Source organism: Erinaceus europaeus, chromosome 2, assembly GCF_950295315.1.
Source record: "Erinaceus europaeus chromosome 2, mEriEur2.1, whole genome shotgun sequence".
NCBI lineage: Eukaryota > Metazoa > Chordata > Mammalia > Eulipotyphla > Erinaceidae > Erinaceus > Erinaceus europaeus.
In genome coordinates this window covers 132,029,876-132,056,069 of record NC_080163.1, presented here as the reverse complement: position 1 = coordinate 132,056,069, position 26,194 = coordinate 132,029,876, and the positions used below count along the sequence as shown (strand labels likewise).

Genomic DNA, 26,194 nt, shown 5'->3' with positions numbered 1-26,194 from the left:
CTGCGCTACCGACTGACTCCCTTTTTTTAAAAAAATACTTTTTTTATTCCCTTTTGTTGTACTTGTTTTATTGTTGTAGTTATTATTGTTGTTGTTGTTGATGTTTTTGTATAGGACAGAAATAGAGAAAGGAGGGGAAGACAGAGAGGGGGAGAGAAAGACAGACACTTACAGACCTGCCTCACCACTTGTGAAGCAACTCCCCTGCAGGTGGGGAACCAGGGGCTCGAACTGGGATCCTTGAGCCGGTCCTTGTGCTTGGCCCCATGTGCACTTAACCCTCTATGCCGCCTGACTCCCTACAAGTACACCTTTTTAAAAAAAGAAAATATTTTCCCCGAGTGGCTTCTTTTACTTAGTATTTTCTTTTTGGGGGGACTGGGTGGTGGTGCACTTGGCCGAGTGCACATGTTACAATGCAGTTTGTAACTGGTCCCCACCTTTAGAGGGAAAGCTTTGCGAGTGGTGAAGCAGGGCTCCAGGTATCCCATAGTCTCTCTTCCTGTCTATCAACCCCACTTCCCTCTCGATTTCTCTCTGTTCTATCCAATAATAATAATAATAATAATAAAAGTGGTCTGGGAGGTGGCACAGTGATAACGCTTTGGACTCTCAAGCATGAGGTCGTAAGTTCAATCTCAGGTAGCACTTGTGCCAGAATGATGTCTGGTTCTTTCTCTTTCCTATCTTTCTCATTAATAAATAAATAAAATCTTAAAAAAAAAACTGGCTGTCTCTATCCAATAAGTAAAGATTATAAAAGTTGTTTAATAAAAAAAGGAAATAACTGCTAATAGGTCCTATCATGGATCAAAGAGTATTCTCTCTTTTTTTTTAAAATTTCTTTTTTTGTTTTTTTATTGTTTTTGTTTTCCTTATTGGAAATTAAGGGAAGGGAGATAGTATAATGGTTATACAGATTCTCATGCTTGAGACTCCTGGGTTCCAGGTTCATCCCACATACCACCATTGGCCAGAAATTTGATGAAAGCCCTTTGATTGTCCTTTGTTCAGTACCCTTTCTTTGTCATGATAATTGCCTGTTTATTTTTGCTGTTTTTTTTTTAATTTCTTAATTGGGGAATTAATGTTTTACAGTAAATACAATAGTTTGTACATGCATAACATTTCCCAGTTTTCCATATAACAATACAACCCCCACTAGGTCCTCTGTCATCCTTCTTGGATCTGTATTCTCCCGACCCACCCAACCCAGTCTTTTACTTTGGTGCAATACACCATTATTTTTGTTTTTATTTTTAACCAGAGCAATGCTCAGCTTTGTTTTATAGGTGGTGGGGGTTGAACCTAGGACTTTGAAACCTCAGGCACAAGTCTCTGCATAACCATTATGCTATCTACCCCCACCCTCAAAAAGTATCTCTAAGGGGCAGGGGTAGATAGCATAATGGTTACACAAACAGACTCGCATGCCTGAGGCTCCAAAGTCCCAGGTTCAGTCCCCTGTACCACCATAAACCAGAGCTGAGTAGTGCTCTGGTAAAAAAAAAAAAAAAAAAAAAAAGTATCTCTAGAAAACAAGAGCAATAAAAGGGAAAAAGCCTCCAGGAGCAGTGGATTTGTAATGCAGGCACCAAGCCCCAGCAATATCCCTGGAGGTTAAAAAAAAAAGTACTCTCCTTCAGTCTATACTAAAAGTGTTCTAAAATTGATTGCAGTGATAACTGCACAATTTTTTTTTATAATACTAAAAAGACTCTAAATGAGTGAATTATATGATAAAACTGTTACTGGGGGTTGGGGGTAGATAGCATCATGGTTATGCAAAGAGACTCTCATGCCTGAGGCTCCAAAGTCCCAGGTTCAATCCCCCAGCCCACCATAAACCAGAGCTGAGCAGTGCTCTTGTAGAAAAAAAAAGAAAAAAGAAAGGAAAAAAGAAAAGAAAAAATAAAACTGTTAAGTGGGATGAGGAGATTAGCATAATGGTTATGCAAAAGACTCAAGTCTGATGCTCTACAGTCCCAGGTTCAATCCCCAGCACCACTATAAACCAGAGCTGAGTAATGTCCTGGTCTTATTAAAATACATTTTAAGTGGTCCGGGAGGTGGCGCAGTGGATAAAGCATTGGACTCTCAAGCATGAGGTCCTGAGTTCAATCCCCGGGAGCACATGTACCAAGGTGATGTCTGGTTCTTTCTCTCTCTCCTATTATCTTCCTAATAAATAAACTATTTTAAAAAAAGAAAAAAGACCTTAAAATAAATACATTAATTAAATAGGTTCATGGGCCTTGGCACCTGGTTGAATGCTTACGCTACAGTGTGCAAGGACCCAGGCTCAAGTCCCCGGTCCCCACAGGCAGGGGGAAAGGCTTGTGAGGGGTGAAGCAGGGCTACAGGTGTCTCTCTGTCTCTCTCCCTCTGTCTCCCCCTTCCCTCTCAATTTCTCTTCTTGTCCATCCAATAATAAAGATAAAAAGTGAGCAGGATCCGAGGGCCTGAGCAGGACTCAAGGGTTTACCATCCTACATTGGAATTAGCAGTAAAACCTGTGGCCAGAAGCCTGCTAGACTAGGTCCTGGGCTGAAGACACCCCTCAGTGGAATTTGAAGAAGAAAAACCTGTGGCCAGAGGCCAAAAGGAGTCATCCCCTACGTGGTAGAGAATTGCCCTAGCTAGCTAGCGCTCCAAATATCCAATAAACAAATAGGTCAAGAAGTTAAGAATGAAGGATGCCCTGCATCCACCTAAGAGCCCTCCAGGCATTTGGGGTGTCCCAGCTGACCTCCCTGCTCAAGAGGTACCTGACCTGGACTGGCAGTCAGGAAGGGCTTCCTGCAGGAGAGGACAGCTGAGATGAACCTTAAAGAGCAGCTGGGTGTCCTGATGGAACTCTGTGGAAGGTGGAGTGGTGCAGTGGTGCAGTGGTGCATCTCTTTTCTGTCTGTCTTTCTGTCTCCTCTCCCCTTCTCACTCTCTCTGTATTTCACTCTAAAGAATAGAGCTGCAGAGATAGCATAATGGCTCTGCAAAATCTCATGCCCGAGGCTCCAAAGGACCCAGGTTGAATCTCCCACACCACCAGAAGCCACAGCTGAGCAGTGCTCTGGTGAAAGGGTGAAAGGAAGGGAGGAAGGAAGGGCAGGAGGAAGGAAGAACTGGGTTGTCTTCCTCTATTTGTTACAAATACCAAGGAACCAGAAACCTCCAGCACATCTGGCTGTAGACCAGTGACTGAAGATGTTCCTGATTCTTCAAGCAGCAACAGGGGAGAGGGTTTTTTTTTTTTTAAATTTATTTATTGGGGAATTAATGTTTTACATTCAACAGTAAATACAATAGTTTGTACATGCATAACATTCCCCAGTCTCCCATTTAACAATACAATCCCCACTATGTCATCTATCATCCTTCATGGATCTGTATTCTTCCCAGCCACCCACCCGAGAGTCTTTTACTTTGGTGCAATACACCAATTCCATTTTAGGTTCTACTTGTGTTTTCATTTCTGATCTTGTTTTTCAACTTCTGCCTGAGAGTGAGATCATCCCATATTCATCCTTCTGTTTTTGACTTATTTCACTTAACATGAATTTTTCAAGGTCCATCCAAGATCGGCTGAAAACGGTGAAGTCACCACTTTTTACAGCTGAGTAGTATTCCATTGTGTATATATACCACAACTTGCTCAGCCACTCATCTGTTGTTGGACACTTGGATTGCTTCCAGGTTTTGGCTATTACAAATTGTGCTGCCAAGAACATATGTGTACACAGATCTTTTTGGATGGATGTGTTGGGCTCCTTAGGATATATCCCCAGGAGAGGAATTGCAGGATCATAGGATAGGTCCATTTCTAGCCTTCTGAGAGTTCTCCAGACTGTTCTCCACAGAGGTTGGACCAATTGATATTCCCACCAGCAGTGCAGGAGGGTTCCTTTGACCCCACACCCTCTCCAGCATTTGCTGCTGTTACCTTTTCTGATGTATGACATTCTCACAGGAGTGAAGTGGTATCTCATTGTTGTCTTTATTTGCATTTCTCTGACAGTCAGAGACTTGGAGCATTTTTTCATGTGTTTCTTGGCCTTTTGGTTCTCTTCTGTGGTGAATATTCTGTCCAAGTCCTCTCCCCATTTTGGATGGGGAGGGAGGGGGCTCTTTAATGAAGAGAGCTGCAAGCTCTCATTGTGGCATGGGGGATGGCACAGTGGATAAGCCACTGGGCTCTCGAGCATGTGGTAAATTCAATCCCTGATGCCACATATGCCAGAGTGATGCTCTGTTTTTCTATTTTTCAATCTCTCTTTCTCTACCCTCCTCTTCCTCCTCCTCTTCTCTCTCTCATATATAAATAAGAATAAATACTAAAAATAATAATGGTCCAGGAGGTAAATTCTCAAGCATGAGGTCCTGAGTTCTATCCCTGGCATCACGTGTACCTGAGTAATGCTCTGACACCCCATATAAATAAATAAATAAATAATAAATAAAATCTTTAAAACAAAATACATTTTATAAAGCTTTTACTGAAGGTATACCACACACACACACACACACACATCTTTTTTAGCCACCAGGGTTATAGCTGGTGCTCAGTGTATTCATGAGAATTCTACTCTCCTGGTGGTCATTTTTCCCCCTTTTCTCTTAGAGAAACAGAAATAGTGAGTAAAGGGGGAGGAGGGGGTAAGAAACCTACAAGACTGCTCTTGCACTCATGAAACTTCCCCCCATATGTGAGAACAGGGACCTTGAAAATGGGTCCTCACACATGGTAACATGTGCACTTTACCAAGTGTGCCACCGTCCAGTCCTTATCTAGTTAAAGTTAGGGGGCTAGGCAGTAGCGCACCAGGTTAAGCACACATAGAACTATGCTTAAGGACCCACTCAAGGATCCCGGTTCAAGCCCGTGGCTCCCTACTTGCAGGGGTGGGTGTTGCTTCAAAAGTGTTGAAGCAGGTCTGCAAGTGTCTCCCTATCTTCCCCTCCCCTCTCAATTTCTCTCTGTTCTAACCAATAATTAAAAAAAAGGGGGGGCCTCCAGGAGCAGTAGATTTGTAGTGCAGGCACCAAGCCCCAGCGATAATCCTGTAGGATATATATATGAAACAAAAACAAAAGCCACTTAAGAGGGTTTGAGAGACATCTTACCAGTTGGGTGCATGCTTTGTTATGTGAATGGACCAGGTTCAAGCCCTGGCACCAAATAGGTCAATGTAGGAGGAAGAAGCTTCAGTGCTGTAGTGTTTCTTCCTTTTTCTATTTAAATAATAAAAAAAAGTGACCCACAGTGGTGAAACTGTGTATAAGTGAGGCCCTGGCTACACACATATACCTTCCAAAAACTAACAAGGGCATTGAATAATCCCAATGTGTAGAGTTTCCATTTTTAGTCAATAATTTAATGTAAAAGGTTGAAATATTAGATGTTAGTTTTAAACTTTTTTTTTTTTTTTTTTTTTAACCAGAGAGCACTGCTTAACTCTGGCTTATGGTGGTGCAGGGGATTGAACCTGGGACTTAACAAGATTGTTTTTATTTATTCCCTTTTGTTGCCCTTGTTTTATTGTTGTTGTTATTGATGTCATCATCCTTGGATAGGACAGAGAGAAATGGAGAGAGGAGGGGAAGACAGAGAGGGACAGAGAAAGATAGACACCTGCAGACCTGCCTGTGAAGCAACTCCCCTGCAGGTGGGGAGCAGGTGGCTCCAACTAGGATCCTTATGCTGGTCCTTGCACCACCTGCACTTAACCCGCTGCGCTACTGGCCGACTCCCCAAGATTGTTTTCTATAGGCTTCGTGCAGATTTGCCACAGGGAGATTTGGCCTTTTAGACAGAACTCTTTCAATTGAAAAAAAACTCGGGAGTCGGGCGGTAGTGCAGCGGGCTAAGCACACGTGGCACAAAGCACAAGGACGGGAGTAAGGATCCCGGTTCAAGTCTCGGCTCCCCATCTGCAGAGGCGTCGCTTTACAAGCGGTGAAGCAGGTCTGCAGGTGTCTATCTTTCTCTGCCCCTCTCTGTCTTCTCCTCCTCTCTCCATTTCTCTCTGTCCTATCCAACAACGAATAGCGTCAACAATGGCAATAATAATAACCACAACAAGGCTACAACAACAAGGGCAACAAAAGAGGGAAAAAATGGCTTCCAGGAGCGGTGGATTCATGGTGCAGGCACCGAGCCCAGCAATAACCCTGGAGGAAAGAAAAAAAAAGTGAGTATTTTGCGGGAGCCGGGCGGTAGAGCAAGGACTGGCATAGGGATCCCAGTTCCCCACCTGCAGGGGAGTTGCTTCACAGATGGTGAAGCAGGTCTGCAGGTATCTATCTTTCTCTCCCCGTCTCTGTCTCCCCTTCTCTCTCCATTTCTCTCTGTCCTATCCAACGACAGCAACAACAATAATAATAACCACGACAATGATAAAAACAAGAAGGGGAGAAAAAATGGTCTCCAGGAGTAGTGGATTCATGGTGCAGGCACCAAGCCTCGGCAATAACCCTGGAGGAAGAAAAAAAAAGTGAATATTTTCCTGTGTTCAAACATTTGGTCCAAGCACCTGGCCCCACATAGAAACACTCACTATACATGGCACCAGAGGCTTCATGAATGGTGGAGTGGGGGCTATGGTGAATCTCATTCTCTGTTTTTTCTTTTTCTTTCTTTCTTTTTTTTTTTTACCAGAGCACTGATCAGCTCTGGTTTACGGTGGTGCAGGGGACTGAACCTGGGACTTCGAATCCTCAGTCATGACATTCTTTTTTTTTTTTTTTTTTTAATTATTTTCCCTTTTGTGGCCCTTGTTTTTTTTATTATTGTAGTTATTTTTGTTGTTAGTGATGTCGTCCTCATTAGGACAGAGAGAAATGGAGAGGAGGGGAAGACAGAGAGGGGCGAGAAAGACACCTGCAGACCTGTTTCACTACTTGTGAAGCCACTCCCCTGCAGGTTGGGGGGGGACTCGAACTGGTATCCTTATGCCGGGTCCTTGCGCTTCGCGCCACGTGCGCTTAACCCACTGCCCTACCTCCCGACTCCCTCTTTTTTTTTTTTTTTTTTTACATTTTCTTTATTGACTCATGAGAAATGATAGGAGAGAAAGAAAGAACCAGACATCACTCTGGTACATGTGTTGCCTGGGATTGAACTCAGGACCTCATGCTTAAGAATCCAATACCTTATCACTGTGCCACCTCCCGGACCACTGTCTCTTTTTCTTATTTTATTTTATAAGAGTACTGTTCAGGGGTGGGGGTAGATAGAGTAATGGTTATGTAAAGAAACTCTCATGCCTGAGGCTCCGAAGTCCCAGGTTCAATCCCCCACACCACCATAAACCAGAGCTGAGCAGTGCTCTGGTGTTTGTGTCTTTCTCTCTCTCAAAAATAAAAATTAGTGGTCCGGGAGGTGGCGCAGTGGATAAAGCACTGAATTCTCAACCATGAGGTCCTGAGTTCGATCCCCGGCAGAACATGTACCAGAGTGATGTCTGGTTCTTTCTCTCCTCCTATCTTTCTCATTAATAAATAATTTAAAAAATTAAAAATTTAAAAAAGGGAGTTGGGCCGTAGCGCCACGGTTTAAGTGCAGGTGGAGCAAAGCACAAGGACCAGTGTAAGGATCCCGGTTCCAGCTCCGGCTATCCACCTGCAGGGGAGTCACTTCACAAGTGGTGAAGCAGGTCTGCAGGTGTTTTTCTCTCCCCCTCTCTGTCTTCCCCTCCTCTATTTCCCTCTGTCCTATCCAACAATGATGACAACAATAATAACTTCAATAATAAAACAAGGGCAACAAAAGGGAATAATAATAATAATAATAATAAACCAAGAGTACTGTTCAGCTCTGGCTTTTGGTGGTGTGGAGGGGTCCAAGGAGGGGATTGAACATGAGACCTTAAAATCTCAAGAATGAAAGTCTCTTTGCATATGCATTATGCTATCTCCCACCCTTTCTGTCACTGTATCTGAAAATTTTAAGAAAGTAACAATGAAAAGAATGTCTGCTGGGAGTGGCTGGATTGAGTATTCATGAAGTCCCAGGGAGACTTTGGAGCAAAAAATAAAAAATAAAGAAGGAAGGCTGGTAAAGAAAACATTAGCAAGCCTATGTGCCAGATAAAACTTTAAAACTTGAAGAGTCAAACATCATCCCAGCCAAATACTTATAGAATCAATGAAGGAATGCACAAAATGAAGCTAATATAGAGTACTTTGAATTTTTAAAATTATCTTTATTTATTTATTGGATAGAGAAATCGAGATGGAAGGAGTTGATAGGAGACAGAGATACACCTGCAGCCCTGCTTTACCACTCATGAAGCTTTCCCCTGTAGGTGGGGACTGAGGGCTCAAACCCAGGTCCTTGTGCACTGTAATGTGTGCTCTCAACCAGGTGTGCCACCACCCAGGTTCCCAGAGTATTTTTAGAAGAACAATCAATTCCCCCTCCCATTTTTTTAAAGTTTTTTTTTTTTTTCTATTCCCTTTTGTTGCCCTTGTTTTATTGTTGTAGTAGTAGTTGTTGTCATTGTTGGATAGGACAGAGAGAAATGGAGAGAGGAGGTGCTAGGGGCCAGCCCCAGCAGGTTATTAGGGTATCCTGATGGAGGAAATACTAAAGGAAGTGGTGTAGATAAAGGGGGAAACAATTCTTCCTATTGGAGCCTCCTGAAAAATTCTGAGTTACTGATATTGCTTGTTCCATTATGATCAGTCTTACAGAGTGCAGTGCAGGTTTTGTCATTATTTTTGTTATTGGTCAGGCTCTGAGCCAAGATTATTAAGACCACACACAGCTTAATCCCAAGCCCTCTACATGGCAAAAGGCAAGATGGTTTCAGTTTGGCCTGGAGAGTCCACCTGTGCTGAACTTCCTGTGAAGCTGGTACCATGTCAAGCAGCTCGCATGGCGGCGCCTGTGCCAAGGAGGGGAAGACAAAGAGGGGGAGAGGAAGACAGACACCTGCAGACCTGCTTTACCGCTTGTGAAGCGGCTCCTCTGCAGGTAGGGAGTTGGGCTTGAACCAGGATCCTTACGCTGGTCCTTGTGATTTGTGCCACCTGCACTTAACCCACGGCACTACCACCTGACTCCCTCCCCCTCCCATTTTTCATTTGTGATTAATAGTGGGTTACAAGTTAGTAGGATTACAATGTTCTTTTTTTTAAAAAAAATATTTATTTCCTATTGTTGCTCTTGTTTTATTGTAGCTATTATTGTTGTTATTGATGTTGTTGTTGTTAGATAGGATAGAAAGAAATGGAGAGGGGAGGGGAAGACAGAGAGGGGGAGAGAAAGACAGACACCTGCAACCTGAAATGGAATTGGCATATCACACCAAAGTAAAAGACTCTGGGGTGGGTGGGTGGGTGGGGAGAATACAGGTCCATGAAGGATGATAAATGACATAGTGGGGGTTGTATTGTTAAATGGGAAACTGGGGAATGTTATGCATGTACAAACTATTGTATTTACTGTTGAACGTAAAACATTAATTCCCCAATAAAGAAAAAAAAAAGTTAAAAAATAAATAAATAAAAGAGACACCTGCAGACCTGCTTCACCGCTTGTTAAGCGACTCCCCTGCAGGTGGGGAGCTGGGGGCTTGAACCGGGATTCTTGCGCAGGTCTTTGCACTTTGCGCCACATGTGCTTAACCCACTGCGCTACAGCCCGACTCCTGGATTACAATGTTCTACACCACATCCACCACCAAAGTTCTTTGTCCCTACTTTCCCATCTTCCAAAGATAACCACCATAGTTCTCACAAGTCTTAGAAACTTTGTTTCTAGTTGCTTTATTTATTTATTATTTTTTTGCAAGTTGATGTGTGTTAATTCTCTAGATTCCACATGAGTGAAATCATCCAGTCTTTGATTTCTTATTTCAGTAAGCATAAGCACTTGAATTCCATCCATTTTGTCCTGAAGGATACAATATCATTTTTTGTGAGTTTATCAATTTTTACTATACATTATAGAGAAGAAGCAAGTTAGGACAAATACCACAGTCATTAGTCAGATGACATTTTAACAAAAAGCTTTTCCATCAAGTATAGATTGCTCCATGTTCCAGAATGCCATTCATCTTGCATATGAGATATGTTGCTCTAGCAGATGGCAGACTTTTTTTTTTTCCTTTCCCTGATTCAGCCATAAGAAAAGTTAATGTTCAGCACAGGGAAAGAAGGTGAGCTGATAAAATGGCTGGAGATACTTGCTACCAGTATCCACTGAAAACCCTTTTCACTTAAACTGGTGATAATCTGGTGAGTTTCTGATCCAAGATCCAAAGGCCTGCTTCCGGAGTGTGCTCCAGGCTTCCTGGTAATCAGATGCAGATTCCTTGTATTCTTGGTATGTCTTTAGCTTCTGTATCCTAATACACACACACCACCAAGTACATAGATTCTCACTAGACAGCTCACCACTGTGGCAAACTAAACATCTGAGCAATCAAATGGATAGATTTATTATAAGAGACTTAGGAACAGGAGGATTTTGTTATGCTGTCTCCTTTGTAGGGAATTCACTATAAAGCAACATGAATTAAGACACGTCAGAATAAATGGAAATGTTAGTTTTGTTTAGTCTTGGTGGAATCAGGTAAAATATGAATAACTTTTTCCATCTTTCGGTTTAAAGTTCCTTCAGTGTCTATAATTTCCACCAGAAATTAGATTTGGTCATTAAATTTTTCTTGGCTACATTCTCCCCCACCCCAACACAGCAAAGCATTTTCCATTTCATATATTCTCCTCTGTTCTATTCAATATCCCTTCTCAAATTCCTTAACTACTCCTGACTGACCTACCATTATTATCTATACTTAAAAGCTCAGTTCAGATGTTTTTCTTGAGGGGCAGAGAAATAGCTCAGCCAATTAGAGCACCAACTTGCATGCCTAAAGTCCCAGAGGCCACAGGTTCAATTCCTTTAACCATCTTATGCCCGAGTAGAACAGATAAGAGCAGAGCTTTGGTCTTTTTCTCCTTTCTCTCTTTCATAACATTTTTTGGTTTCTTTTTTGTCTCCAGGGTTATCGCTGGAGCTTGGTGCCTGCTCCTGGCAGCCATCATTTTTCCACTGTTGTTGTTGGTGGTAGTGCTGTTATTATTGTTATTGTTGTTGTTGTAGGATAGGACAGAGAGGAATTGAGAGAGGAGAGGGAGAGAGAGAGGAGGAAAGATAGACACCTGCAGACCTGCTTCACTGCTTGTGAAACAACTCCAGCTGCAGGTGGGAAGATGAGGGTTTGAACTGGGATCTGTGAGCCAGTCCTTAGCCTGGTACACTACCGCCCAACCCTTGTTACTTTTTTTTTTTTTTGCTCCCAGGATTATTGCTGGGGCTTAGTGCCTGCATGATGAATCCACTGCTTTAAGAGACTATGTGTGTGTGTGTTTTTCCTAAGTATGAAAAAAAAAAGGGGGGGGTGTCTAGTAGTATCACCTGAGGGAGTCTGGCCACCTATCTTCTGATATACTGTTTAACAGATTCTGGAATGATCGAAAGAGTTCCACTTTGCTAATTCGGGACCTGTTCAGAAAAAAAAAACAAAAAACACAAAGATTTCTTAAGTGTTGACTATGTTCCTGGCTCCTATCAGATATATCAAATTCTCAGGTTTTAATGACCCAGACTTTGCTATCACCTAAACTTGGTAAAGAGAAAATCTAGACTTGAGTTCTAATTAGAGCAAAGCACAAAATAAGAAATGTCATTAGCAATGAAATAATATAGACGACTGGCTCAAATGGGGTTAAAATTAAAGTGAGATCCCTAAATTCCACCCCTCCAGCCCCCTGTCCCAGGATATATACTGGTGAAGTCTCGCCATCTCAATTTAAGGTTGATGTTCCTTATGGGTAATATTGCTAATAAAGAACTGAAAACTTTGTTTCAGAGATGGGAGCATTGGTCCCTGTATGAGCTGTAGTTATAAAGTTCATTTGGATGTGGATACCAAGGGCAGAATTTCCAGACTCTCCCTATAAGCATCATGGACATTTGGAGGCCAATCTTTTGCTTCTAAAACCAAATTCCATGAAAGGTCACAGCTTGGAACAGTGAAGGGAATTGGCATGGATCCCTTAGCAACTAACCAAAGTCTTCTTCATATTGTCTATCCATGCTTTCTAGGGCCTAGAGTCTATGTTTCTCCTTCCCTTTTCTCACACACAATTCCTGAGGTGGATCTAAATATCAGAAAGTATTATTTGCCAACAGTGCAGTCTCATCTTTATACACTGTGCCCATTTACCCTCACAAACTGTACCATTAACTTTGACACAAAGTGGCTATTAAGGGTATGTAGGAAACAGGAAACTGTATAGTCTGCCAAAAAATTTTCTTAAGTGGCTGGGTACTCTATTGTAGGAAGCACTGCTTGCACAGGGATCCTGAGTCTTTACAAGCTTCTCTCCTGGGCCATTAATTGTGCTGAGAGCCTTTTGGCACTCTGGAAAATAAGGGTGCTTTAACAAAACAAAACAAAACGCTGAGCCTCTGTACATGTTTTACTAATTTCCTGATGCTACTGGAAAGGACCTTAAACAACAACACAACAACAAAATGGACTTCATGACAGATTAAAAGGAGAAAGGTGATTTTAAGAGAATATATGCAGAAAAAGTGTTGTTAGAATGCAACATGCACAGAATTATTTGAAATGCTTTGGTAAGTAGGACTAGAGAAAAGCCCATATTTAAAATCTGTAAACAACCTACAGCAGACCAGAGAGATGATTCAGCCTGCTAACGTACCAACTTGCACAAGCTGAGACCTCAGAGGCCAGAGGTTCAACTCTTAGCACTATCTTATGTCAGAGCTAAGCAGCCATCTTCCCTCCTCTCTTCTTTTCTCTCATAATAAGGTAAATAAATGAATTAAAAACAATTACAGAAAATGTCCTATTATCCAACACTATACAAAGCTTCTGATCGATAAGATAATTAGTATGGTCAATAAGATAATTAGTAAAGACTGAAAGACAAACACCGAAGTTATTATTTGCAGAGAACAACTAGACTTTTCCGAAGTCACCTCAATAACTAGAGACAGAGCCAGGGTGAGAACATGAGGCATATAAGTAGGGGGGACAGGTGGTGGTACACCTCATTAAGCACACAAAGTACTAAATGCAAGGATATGCGCAAGGATCTGGGTTCGAGCCCACGGCTACCCATCTGCAGGGGGACATTTCACAAATGGTGAAGCAGGCCTGCAGGTGTTTATCTTTCTCTCTTCCTCTCTATCTCCGTCTCCTCTCTCAATTTCTCTCTGTCTTATCCAATAAAAATGGACAAAAATGGTCACCAGGAACAGTGTATTTGTAGTGATGGCACTGAGCCTCAGCGATAATCCTGGAGGCCAAAAAAAAAAAAAAAAAAAAAAGCAGCTGCTGATCTAGTAGATTCCCCAAAAAGTTAAGCATACGGTTGTCATATGACCTTGCAATTCTACTCTTATGCAGACCCAAGAAATTAAAAATAGCAGCCTAGGAAGTGGTGCAGTGGATAAAACTCCAGACTTTCAAATGTAGGTCCAATGCTTGACTCCTGGCATTGCATGTGCCAGAGTGATGCTTTGGTTCTCTTGCATAAAGAAGTATTTTTATTAAAATAAAAATAAAAAGTTCATGTACACTCAAGAGTTGATCTATAAATGTTCACAACAGCAGTCTTCTTCATAATAGTTAGGAAGTGAAACAATCAAAACATCAACTGAAGTTTTGGATAAAGGTGAGTCTACTCATACAATGGAATATTACTAAAAAAAAAGAAAAGCCTGATATGTTACAACATGGATGGACCTTGAAAATATCACGCCAAGTAAAAGAAGTCAGTGGAATTATACCCCTCTTATCCTATGGTCTTGTCAATATTTCCATTTCATAAAAAAATTTTAAAAAGTCAGATATGTAAAACCTCATTATCGTATGACCCCATTTATATTAAATGTTCAGAATAGATAACTCCATGGAAATATAAAGTAAGTTAGGGTGGGGAGTGACTGCTAATTGGTAGTTTTATCTTGGGGATGATGAACATGTTCTAAGATTAGACAGAGGCATGAGTACACATATACCATCTCCTTCTGCTCCAATATGCTCTACCTGATCTGAAGGTTTCTGATTCCTTTCTTTGTCATTCCTTGAGGAAAGCCATTGGCAGTAACATCCAATGGTTGCTCAGGGACTGCGCTCCAGCTGATGGCTATGGAAAGATGAGATTGTGATGTTAAAACTTTATTTTTTTGAAACTGCCATTTTTTTTTTTTTTTTTAAAATAATAAGAGGTCTCTACTTCTGTAGACCCATGAAAACTGGAGATTACATCAGAGATGACAACTGCTTCTCTCATGCTTGGCTTCCAAGGTATAGTACCATAAAGTGATTCATGATTCATCATCATCATCACCATGGCTAATAATCATTAAAATTATTATTTATGGGAGTCAGGTAGTAGTGTAGCAGGTTACGCGCACTTGGCACAAAGCGCAAGGACCCGCGTAAAAATTCCAGTTTGAGCTCCCGGCTTTCCACCTGCTGGGGAGTCGCTTCACAAGCGGTGAAGCAGGCCTGCAGGTCTATCTTTCTCCCCCCTTCTGTCTTCTCCTCCTCTCTCCATTTATATCTAACAACAACGACATCAATAACAACAACAATAAAAAACAAGGGCAACAAAAGGGAAAATAAATAAAAATAAATAAAATTATTATTTATTATGCTACACACCATAAATTCATAAAATAAAACTTATCATTTAGTCTTCATAACAGCCAAAAGACATCATTATAAGAAAAAGAACTGAGGCCAAGCGAGGTAAGTTAAGGGTTTCAAAGTGAATGAACTTGACGGTGGTACATTGCCCTCCCAGGTCACTCTATGGTGTGGAGACATGTTACTCCAAGAGAGTGGAACTTGGATCCCTTACCTGCTCCACATGGAACAAGTCGTGCTGAGTTGTTCACCCTTTTTGCTTGTACTGCACAGCGGCTCTGTTCAAACAATAAATCTGACTGCTGTATTTTTATTTGTTGAACTCCAAAGCCTTTGGGTAGAGCTGAGACATTCTGACATCTAAATGTGAGGGAAATGCAGTTAGGTGCATGCCTAGAGAAAAAGTACATCAAGTCAGCAAAATAGTCCACTTGGATAGTGTGCTATTATGTCTATTATGCTATTATGTATGACCCAGATTCGAATGTAGTTCTCATGTATTGAAGGAACCCTACATACTGCAGTTTCTTTCCTTCCCCCACCACTCCCTGTATGTCTTTCTCTGGAAAAAAAAAAAAAAAAAAAGGAAAGAGAGGAGGAGAAAAAGGAGAGAAGGGAGGGAGGGAGAAATGGAAGAAGGAAAGAAAGAAGGGCAAACATATCTAGAATTGTAGACCACATAAGTACCCCTGAGTCTCAGAGGAAGGTCAACGTCTTAGAAGTTGTCTTTTATTATTATTATTATTCTTTTGGTATGCTTTTTTTTTTTAAGTTGGGGGAACTAATGGTTTACAGTCGTCAATAAAATACAGCAAAAAACAAAATACAGTAGTTTGTGCATGTATAACATTTCTCAGTTTTCTACATAACAATTCAACCCCCTGTACCACCATAAGCCAGAGTTGAGCAGTGCTCTGGTAAAAGAAAAAAAAAGAAAGAAAGAGAGAAAGAAACATGGCTGGAGTGAGATTCCTGTATCTCCTTAATTTTGAAGATAACAATGAATGGAGTTCAGTAATTCAGGTTAATTCCAAATATATTGTTGTATGCTTTACATTGGGTTGTTCTAGCTCTCCCCCGCCAAGAAAATTGGATCAGTCCTGCTAGTTTCGCGGGCCCACTTGGCCCCGCCCCTAGGAACCCCGAGAGAGTTCCAGAGTAACAGAGTTCGAGAGTTCTTGGCGCCGCCGCCGCGGGGAAAGCGGCAGCAGAGTTCTGTTTGGTGATTAGTTTGGTTTAGTTTATGAATCGTTGTTCCTGAATAAAGAAATACAGCTTCCCTGCCCAGCCGTATGTCTCTGGTCGTCTCTGTTACCCGCCCGTGAAGCTAGCCCGGCCAGCTAGAGCCTCTGAATTTTAACAACAAACGGCGCCACGTGGACCTGACCTGCGCATCTCTCAGATAAGTGAAGACAATTTGGCTACCTATGTACTATGGCCTTCTCTTCTGCTTGTGAAGAGATCTCCAAAGGCCTCTGCTCTTTCTTCATGAGACTGTTTTGCTGTTTCTGGAAAATTTATCTCTTGAACACTCTGTGGTTTCCTTGCGCTTGGGCGCACTCAAAACAGCCAGAGGAGTCAGGAAGAGTCAGCGGGCAAGAGGCGAGGCGCGGAGCTGCCTTTTCCACCTGGTGGAACAGCCAGCCAGCGGGCTGTGCCCAGACAACCCCGCGCACCATGCCCGCAGCCCCGCAGCCGGCAGGAGGCTGACGCCAGCACGCAGGAGCCCGATGCCACCACACAGGAGACTGACGCCAACACGCAGGAGCCTGATGCCAACACGCTGGAGCCCGATGCCAACACACAGGAGCCCAATGCCAGCACGCAGGCCAGCCCACAGGAGCCGGAGATGGACGCGTGATCCCTCCACACTGCTCGGCCACTGCAAACAGGGCAGCAGACATGGCAGGGCCATGGGGCAGGGCTGCGGCAGCCTATCATGGCCACCACCCCTGGGCACCTCGGCCTGCGCCTTCTACAAGGCTGGCCCGCCCGCCCTCGTGCTATGAATTCTGGAACGATCCCGGACCTCCCGGACATCCCAGGCCCTGTGCCAAAACTGGACACGCTGGCCGAGATCCTCAGCTCCGGTCTGAAGACAGACAAGCTGGAGTACGTAGAGATTCGTGCAGAGATCGCAACCTGCAATTCATAGAAGTGAAGCTACCCAAGAGACCACCACTGGACAATGCACCCCCCAACAACTAAGACAGTACAGATTTAAATTTGTGTTTGAAATGACATGTCTTTGTAACAAAGGTTTCTCTCCTTGTGCATTAATGACCATGTTTATGTGTATGTTTAAAGTTTGGTAAACAGTAACTTTAAGGCTAAATTCTTACTAGTCAAAGTTAAATGAAAAAGGTTTTCAACTAATTCTCATAAAGATAAAATTAACTTACATTTAAAGTCTGAGGTAAAAATTAGTTAACAATCAATATATTTTAACTAAGTTGGTCTAAAGACCTGCGCACACCTAGGATGTGTCTCCATCTTGAATGGGTATAACAAAAAGTTAAATAGACTTGTTGATATGTAAAACTCTCCATTACCTTCTCTATTAGAAATGGTAGATCGCACAATGGCTATGCTAATTATTCTCATGCCTGAGGTTTCCTTTCCTGTGCACACCTAGGGTGTGTCTCCATCTTGAATGGGTGTAACAAAAGGTTAAAAAGACGTTCTTGATATGTAAAAGTCTCAAATTCCTTCTCTATTAGAAATTTTAGATTGTGCTGTGGTTATGCTAATAACAAGTTTTGTTTCATAGTAAGTAAATTGCAGCCAGCTGCCTTTGGGACTCTAGGCCATTCCCCAACCCCATGCAAATGCCTGTCGAGGCAAGTACGCCCCCAGAGGCAAGAAATGTTTTTTTTAAGCTGATAAAGTTTTGCCCACAGAGGCAAAAAAATGCCCCCCTCAGGCCTTCCCTTGGCAGCACACTGGTTCTTGTTACTTGCTTACATGTTTCTCCATGTTTGTGCCAGTTTCTTTTTTAAAAAATGCCTGTATGATATAGGTTTCTGTTCACCCCACACCCTTGATACTGTAGTCATTTAGTTAAAAAGAAAAGGGGGAATTGTTGTATGCTTTACATTGGGTTGTTCTAGCTCTCCCCCGCCAAGAAAATTGGATCAGTCCTGCTAGTTTCACGGGCCCGCTTGGCCCCGCCCCTAGGAACCCCGAGAGAGTTCCAGAGTGCCAGAGTTCGAGAGTTCTTGGCGCCGCCATGGGGAAAGAGGCAGCAGAGTTCTGTTTGGTGATTAGTTTGGTTTAGTTTATGAATTGTTGTTCCTGAATAAAGAAATACAGCTTCCCTGCCCAGCCGTATGTTTCTGGTCGTCTCTGTTACCCACCCGTGAAGCCAGCCTGGCCAGCTAGAGCCTCCAAATTTTAACAGCAATATATATATTTTTAAAAAATGTTTTTAACCAGAGCACCATTCAGCTCTGGCTTATGGTGATGTGGGGGACTGAACCTGGGACTTTGGAACCTCAGGCATGAGAGTCCATTTTGTAACCATTATGCTATCTACCCTCCGCCCCAAATACCATTCTTGATAGTAGTTTTGAAAGACTTAAAAATCTTATTTTTTTAAAAAAATATTTCATTTATTTATTAATGAGAAATGAGGAGAGACAGAGAGAGAAAGAGCCAGACACCACTCTGGTACATGTGCTGCCAGGGATTGAACTTGGGACCTCCTGCTTGAGAGTCCAGTGCTTCATCCATTGCACCACCTCCTGGACCACAAGACTTAAAAATCTTAAGCAGAATTTATTGGGAGCCAGGCGGTAGCACAGCGGGTTAAGCGCATGTGGCGCAAAGCGCAAGGACCAGCAGAAGGATCCCGGTTCAAGCCCCCAGCTCCCTACCTGCAGGGGTGGCGATTCACAAGTGTGAAGCAGGTCTGCAGGTGTCTGTCTTTCTCTCCCCCTCTCTGTCTTGCCCTCCTCTCTCCATTTCTCTCTCCTCTCCAACAACAACAATAAAACAACAAGGGAAACAAAAGGGAATAAATAAATATTAAAAAAAAAATCTTGGAGCAGCAGCAGATCTGTTTCTCTCCTCTCCTCTCCTCTTCAGGATCAACTAGGAATACCAAAGGAGACCACCTGGGACTGAAACAAGACAGGACTAGAATGACTACAGGAACCCACCAAATCACTGGTGAGTGCAGCACTGCTGACAGAAAGGAGCCTAGGGAGAGACTAAGTGGCTGGCAACAATCCCACAGTCTATTAGTTGAGACACCACCTCCAGTCTGTTCCACCAACAAGGGGACAGCTGAAGGGAGGAGAGGACTCCCTGGAGACTCACCAAATGCAACCCTGAGTCTCCATTGCTACTGCCCTCAGAATCTGGAGCAGCGGCAGGGAGGGACACCTGGGGACAGAGATCTAACCAGGAAATTCAGGAAAAGACCTCCATGGCATAGCTGTGGGGCTGTGAAAGTCTCTTTGCATAACCACAGGACTATCTCTGCCACACCCTGCTTTATCTCTTGGTCAGGAGTCAGTGATTAAGCTAAGAAGCCTACTTATAGTTAGAGGCCCTCAGGCACCCATAGCCTACAGAGAAGAAGAAAAATTTAAAAAGAGGCTTTTAAATCACTGAGCTCCAACTCAGGGATTAAAATACTATTGAAACAACTGTTAACTTCCACCACTGTGAACCCTTTAATTACCTTACTCAGACACAAGTCAATCCAGGAAATAGTGATCAGTAATTTGAAAAGTACTAAGAGAGGGAACTCATAACATAATATATAAAATGGGTAAACCAACAAGAAGTAATATTGGAGAAACTAATCAGGACAACAGTCCAGCTGACTTCAAAAGAAACAATATACGCATTATTGGCTTACCAGAGGAAGAAAGAGAAGGGGAGGAAGAAAGCGTTCTCCAGGCCATAATAGCTGAAAATTTCTCTAGTCTAGACAACACCAAAGACATAAAGATTCAAGAAGCCCAGAGGGTCCCAAACAGAATTAACCCAGACCTAAAGACACCAAGACATGTCATACTTAGATTGGAAAGGAATAAGGATAAAGAAAGGATCCTGAAGGCTGCAAGAGAAAAACAAAGAGTCACCTACAAAGGAAAACCCATAAGATTAGCAGCAGACTTCTCCATACAAACACTACAGGCCAGAAGAGAATGGCAAGATATCTATCGAGTGCTCAATGAGAAAGGCTTTCAGCCAAGAATACTATATCCTGCTAGATTGTCATTCAGACTAGATGGAAACATCAAAACCTTCTCAGACAAGCAACAGTTGAAGGAAGCAACCATCACCAAGCCTGCCCTGAAAGAAGTTCTGAAAGGTCTCCTATAAACAGTCAGACCACCACAAATAGGACATATATCAAAACACTCTAAAACTCTACAAGAATGGCGTTAAAATATCTTCAATCTTTGATATCAATAAATGTCAATGGCCTGAATTCACCTATTAAAAGACACAGAGTAGGAAGATGGATCAGAAAACACAACCCAACAATATGTTGTCTACAGGAAACTCACCTAACTCAACAAGACAAACACAGACTTAAAGTGAAAGGATGGAAAACTATCATTCAAGCCAATGGCCCACGAAAAAGGGCAGGAACAGCTATTCTCATATCTGACATGATAGACTTTAAAATAGATAAGATTAAAAAAGATAGGAATGGACACTACTGAATGCTCAGAGGATCAGTCAATCAAGAGGACTTAACAATTATTAATATCTATGCACCCAATGAGAAGCCATCTAAATACATCAAACTTCTACTGAAAGAGCTATAACAATATATTAACAGTAACACAATCATAGTAGGGGACTTCAACACCCCACTATCTCAACTTGACAGATCATCCAGGAAGAAAATCAGTAAAGACATAAGGGAGCTAAATGAAGAGATAAACTAGAACTATTGGACATTTTCAGAGTCATTCATCCCAAGAAACTGGAATACACATTTTACTCAAATCCACATGGATCATTCTCAAGGATAGACCATACGTTAGGCCACAAAGACAGCATCAGCCTATTCAAGAGCACTGAAATCATCCCAAGCATCTTCTCAGACCACAGTGGAATTAAAATAACATTTAACAATCAACAAAAGATTAGTAACAGTGCCAAAATGTGGAAGCTCAACAGTACACTTCTTAACAACTTCTGGGTCAAAGAGGAAATCAAGGAAGAAATCAAAATGTTTCGAGAGTTCAATGAAAATGAAGACACAAGCTATCAAAATATTTGGGACACAGCTAAAGCAGTCCTAAGAGGGAAGTTCATAGCTATACAAGCACACATTAGGAAACAAGAAAAGGCACAAATAAACAGCCTGATTGCACATCTCAAAGACCTAGAAGAAGAACAACAAAGGAATCCTAAAGCAACCAGAAGGACAGAAATTACTAAAGTTAGGGCAGAAATAAATAACATTGAGAATAGGAAAACCATACAAAAGATCAATGAAAGTAAATGTTGGTTCTTCGAAAGAGTAAACAAAATCGACAAACCTTTAGCCAGACTCACAAAACAAAAAAGGGAGAAGATCCAAATAAATCGGATAGTAAATGAAAGAGGAGATATCACAACAGACACTGCAGAAATTCAACACATCATGCGAGGCTTCTATGAACAACTATATGCCACCAAGCTAGAGAACCTGGAAGAAATGAATGATTTCCTAGATACCTACCAACTTCCAAAACTAAGTAAAGAGGAAGTGGATAACATGAACAGGCCCATCACAGCTAATGAAATTGAAACAGTTATCAAAAATCTTCCCAAAAATAAAAGTCCTGGACCAGATGGTTTTACAAATGAATTCTACAAAACTTTCAAAGAAGAACTAATACCTCTACTTTTAAAAGTCTTCCAGAAGATTGAAGACACTGGAATACTCCCTGCCAGCTTCTATGAAGCCAACATCACCCTGATACCAAAAGCAGACATGGACACAACCAAAAAAGAAAACTACAGACCAATATCTCTGATGAACATAGATGCGAAAATATTGAACAAAATTCTAGCCAACCGGATACAGCAGTATATCAAAAAAATTGTTCATCATGACCAAGTGGGGTTTATCCCAGGCATGCAAGGTTGGTTTAATATACGTAAGTCAATCAATGTGATCCACCACATCAACAAAAGCAAGACCAAAAACCACATGGTCATATCAATAGATGCAGAGAAAGCCTTTGACAAAATACAACATCCCTTTATGATCAAAACACTACAAAAAATAGGAATAGATGGAAAATTCCTGAAGATAGTGGAGTCTATATATAGCAAACCTACAGCCAACATCATACTCAATGGTGAAAAACTGGAAGCATTTCCCCTCAGATCAGGTACTAGACAGGGCTGCCCACTATCACCATTACTATTCAACATAGTGTTGGAAGTTCTTGCCATAGCAATCAGGCAGGAGCAAGGAATTAAAGGCATACAGATTGGAAGAGAAGAAGTCAAACTCTCCTTATTTGCAGATGACATGATAGTATACATGGAAAATCCTAAGGAATCCAGCAAGAAGCTTTTGGAAATCATCAGGCAATACAGTAATGTGTCAGGCTATAAAATTAACATTCAAAAGTCAGTGGCATTCCTCTATGCAAACACTAAGTTAGAAGAAATTGAAATCCAGAAATCAGTTCCTTTTTCTATAGCAACAAAAACTATAAAATATCTAGGAATAAACCTAACCAAAGAAGTGAAAGACTTGTATACTGAAAATTATGAGTCACTACTCAAAGAAATTGAAAAAGACACAAAGAAGTGGAAAGATATTCCATGTTCATGGGTTGGAAGAATTAACATCATCAAAATGAATATATAACCCAGAGCCATCTACAAATTGAATGCTATCCCCATCAAGATCCCAAGCACATTTTTTAGGAGAATAGAACAAATGCTACAAATGTTTATCTGGAACCAGAAAAGACCTAGAATTGCCAAAACAATCTTGAGAAAAAAGAACAGAACCGGAGGCATCACACTGCCAGATCTCAAACTGTATTATAGGGCCATTGTCATCAAAACTGCTTGGTACTGGAACATGAACAGACACACTGACCAGTGGAATAGAATTGAGAGCCCAGAAATGAGGCCCCACACGTATGGACATCTAATCTTTGACAAAGGGGCCCAGACTATTATATGGGGGAAGCAGAGTCTCTTCAACAAATGGTGTTGGAAACAATGGGTTGAAACATGCAGAAGAATGAAACTGAATCACTGTATTTCACCAAATACAAAAGTAAATTCCAAGTGGATCAAGGACTTGGATGTTAGACCAGAAACTATCAGATACTTAGAGGAAAATATTGGCAGAACTTTTTTCCGCATAAATTTTAAAGACATTTTCAATGAAACGAATCCAATTACAAGGAAGACTAAGGCAAGTATAAACCTATGGGACTACATCAAATTAAAAAGCTTCTTCACAGCAAAAGAAACCACTACCCAAATCAAGAGACCCCTCACAGAATGGGAGAAGATCTTTACATGCCATACATCAGATAGGAGTTTAATAACCAACATATATAAAGAGCTTGCCAGACTCAACAATAAGACAACAAATAACCCCATCCAAAAATGGGGGGAGGAATTGGACAGAATATTCACCACAGAAGAGATCCAAAAGGCCGAGAAACACATGAAAAAATGCTCCAAGTCTCTGATTGTCAGAGAAATGCAAATCAAGACAACAATGAGATATCACTTCACTCCTGTGAGAATGTCACACATCAGAAAAGGTAACAGCAGCAAATGCTGGAGAGGGTGTGGGGTCAAAGGAACCCTCCTGCACTGCTGGTGGGAATGTCAATTGGTCCAACCTCTGTGGAGAACAGTCTGGAGAACTCTCAGAAGGCTAGAAATGGACCTACCCTATGACCCTGCGATTCCCCTCCTGGGGATATATCCTAAGGAACCCAAAACAGCCATCCAAAAAGATCTGTGTACACATATGTTCTTGGCAGCACAATTTGTAATAGCCAAAACCTGGAAGCAACCCAGGTGTCCAACAACAGATGAGTGGCTGAGCAAGTTGTGGTATATAGACACAATGGAATACTACTCAGCTGTAAAAAATGGTGACTTCACCGTTTTCAGCCGATCTTGGATGGACCTTGAAAAAATCATGTTGAATGAAATAAGTCAGAAACAGAAGGATGAATACGGGATGATCTCACTCTCAGGCCGAAGTTGAAAAACAAGATTAGAAAAGAAAACACAAGTCGAACCTGAAATGGAATTGGAGTATTACACCAAAGTAAAAGACTCTGGGGTGGGTGGGTGGGTGGGGAGAATACAGGTCCATGAAAGATGATGAATGAAATAGTGGGGGTTGTATTGTTAAATGGGAATCTGGGGAATGTTATGCATGTAAAAAAAAAAAAAAGAAGTAGAAACGCAAAGCAGAAATTGACTGAGTTTGTAGTATGGCACCAAAGTAAGAAAGCAGAAGTACACTAGAGTTTGCAGTGAGTACCTCCCTAATACTTCCTCTCCACTTTTCCAAGCTTTGGGTCCATGATTGCTCAACAATTTGTTTGGCTTTGTATGTTAACTCTCTTTTCAGTCACCAGGTTCCAGGTGTCATCAGGATGCCGGCCAGACTTCCCTGGATTGAAGACCCCACCAATGTGTCCTGGAGCTCAGCTTCCCCAGAGACCCACCCTACTAGGGAAAGAGAGAGGCAGACTGGGAGTATGGACCGACCAGTCAACGCCCATGTTCAGCGGGGAAGCAATTACAGAAGCCAGACCTTCTACCTTCTGCAACCCACAATGACCCTGGGTCCATGCTCCCAGAGGGATAGAGAATGGGAAAGCTATCGGGGGAGGGGGTGGGATATGGAGATTGGGCGGTGGGAATTGTGTGGGGTTGTACCCCTCCTACCCTATGGTTTTGTTAATCCTTTCTTAAATAAAAAAAAGAAAAAGAAAAAGAAAAAAAAAATAGAAGTAGGATCAGGCTAACAATGGGGCCAGGAGGTGGTGCACCTGGTTGAGCGCACATGTTACAGTGCCTAAGGGCCCAGGTTCGAGCCCCCTGGTCCCCACCTGCAGGGGGAAAGCCTTGAGAATGGTGAAGCAGGGCTGCAGGTGTCTCTCTGTCTCTTTCCCTCTCTGTCCCCCCTTCCTTTCTATTTCTGGCTGTCTCTATCTGATAAATAAATAAAGATAATAAAATAAACAAATAAATAAAGGATTGTGCTAACAGTCTGTGACAAAAAAAAAAAGTACTTTACTAACTAAAAAGTATACATTTGTCTCAAATCAACAAAAATGCTTTTTTTAAATCTCGGATATGCTTTTTTAGAAAGGCAAAGAACTTGGAGATAGAGGAAATCATTATAATCTTTATTTATTTATTTATTGGAGAAAGACAGCCCTAAATAGAGAGGGAAGGGAGTGACAGGGAGACAAATGCATCCCTGCTTCACCACTCGTGAAGCTTTCCCCCTGCTGGTGGGGGCACAGTTGCTCCAACCTGGGTCCTTGTGCACTGTAACATGTGTGTTCAACCAGGTGCACCACTAACTGGCCATTTCCCTTCATTTCTCAATAGTCTCTTCTTCTTCTAGCGTTTGCCCTTCTTCCGTAGTCTCTTCTATGTCCTGTTTTCTTTTCTTTCTTTTCATTTTTTAATCTTTCTTATTATCTTTATTTATTTATTGGATAGAAACAGCCAGAAATCAAGAAGGAGGTGATAGAGAGGGAGAGAGACAGAGAGACACCTGCAGCCCTGCTTTACCACTCACAAAGCTTTCCCCTTGTAGGTGGAGACTGGGGGCTCCACCTGGGGTCCATGCTCAACCAGGTGTGCCACCACCTGGCCTTTTTCTTTACCAGAGCACTGGCTCAGCTCTGGCTTATGGTGGTGTGGGGGTATTGAACTTTGGAGCCTCAGACATGAGAGTCTCTTTGCATAGCCATTATGCTATCTACCTCTGCCCTCTCTCCTGTTTTCTACGGTGTCACCTTAAGTCTCAGCCTTCACCCTTAACTGCCTTTTTTTTTAAAATTTTTATTTATTTTCCCTTTTGTTGCCCTGTTGTTTTCTCAGTGTTGTTGTGGTTATTATTGTTGTTGTTTTTGATGTCGTTGTCTTTGGATAGGACAGAGAGAAATGGAGAAATGACAGGAAGACAGAGAGGGAGAGAAAGATAGACAGCTGCAGACCTGCTTCACCGCCTGTGAAGCGACTGCCCTGCAGGTGGGGAGCCAGAGGCTCGAACCAGGATCCTTACGTGGGTCCTTGCACTTTGCGCCATGTGCACTTAACCTGCTGCTCTACCACCTGACTCCGCTTTTTTTTTTTTAATTGGGGGGATTAATGGTTTACAGTCAATAGTAAATACAGTAGCTGGTACATGTGTACATAACATTTCTCAGTTTTCTGAGTAACAATAACTCCCTCCCCTCAACCCCCACCATCTAGGGCCTCCTCCATCAAATATGGATATTCTTTTTTTAAAAATATTTATTTTT

At 42.0% G+C, this 26,194-nt stretch overlaps 2 protein-coding genes across 16 annotated transcripts in view; both read right to left on the bottom strand.

The window, feature by feature from the left end:
* The window catches only part of DUXB (double homeobox B), a 122,370-nt gene that overhangs the window by 20,668 nt on the left and 75,508 nt on the right, over nucleotides 1–26,194 (bottom strand). The gene's annotated exons all lie outside the window — the stretch shown is intronic.
* Nucleotides 9,791–26,194, bottom strand: part of ADAT1 (adenosine deaminase tRNA specific 1) — a 30,650-nt gene continuing 14,246 nt past the window's right edge. For 8 of the 14 annotated variants that reach the window (XM_060185141.1, XM_060185145.1, XM_060185144.1 and 5 more), the window contains 4 exons: nucleotides 14,908–15,086; nucleotides 14,088–14,187; nucleotides 11,423–11,509; nucleotides 9,794–10,294 (listed from right to left, as the gene is read on the bottom strand). In XM_060185141.1, the coding sequence (XP_060041124.1) occupies nucleotides 10,120–10,294; nucleotides 11,423–11,509; nucleotides 14,088–14,187; nucleotides 14,908–15,086 (541 nt within the window). In that variant the 3' untranslated portion in view covers nucleotides 9,794–10,119. The other 6 variants (XM_060185153.1, XM_060185151.1, XM_060185142.1 and 3 more) reach the window with 5 other exon arrangements.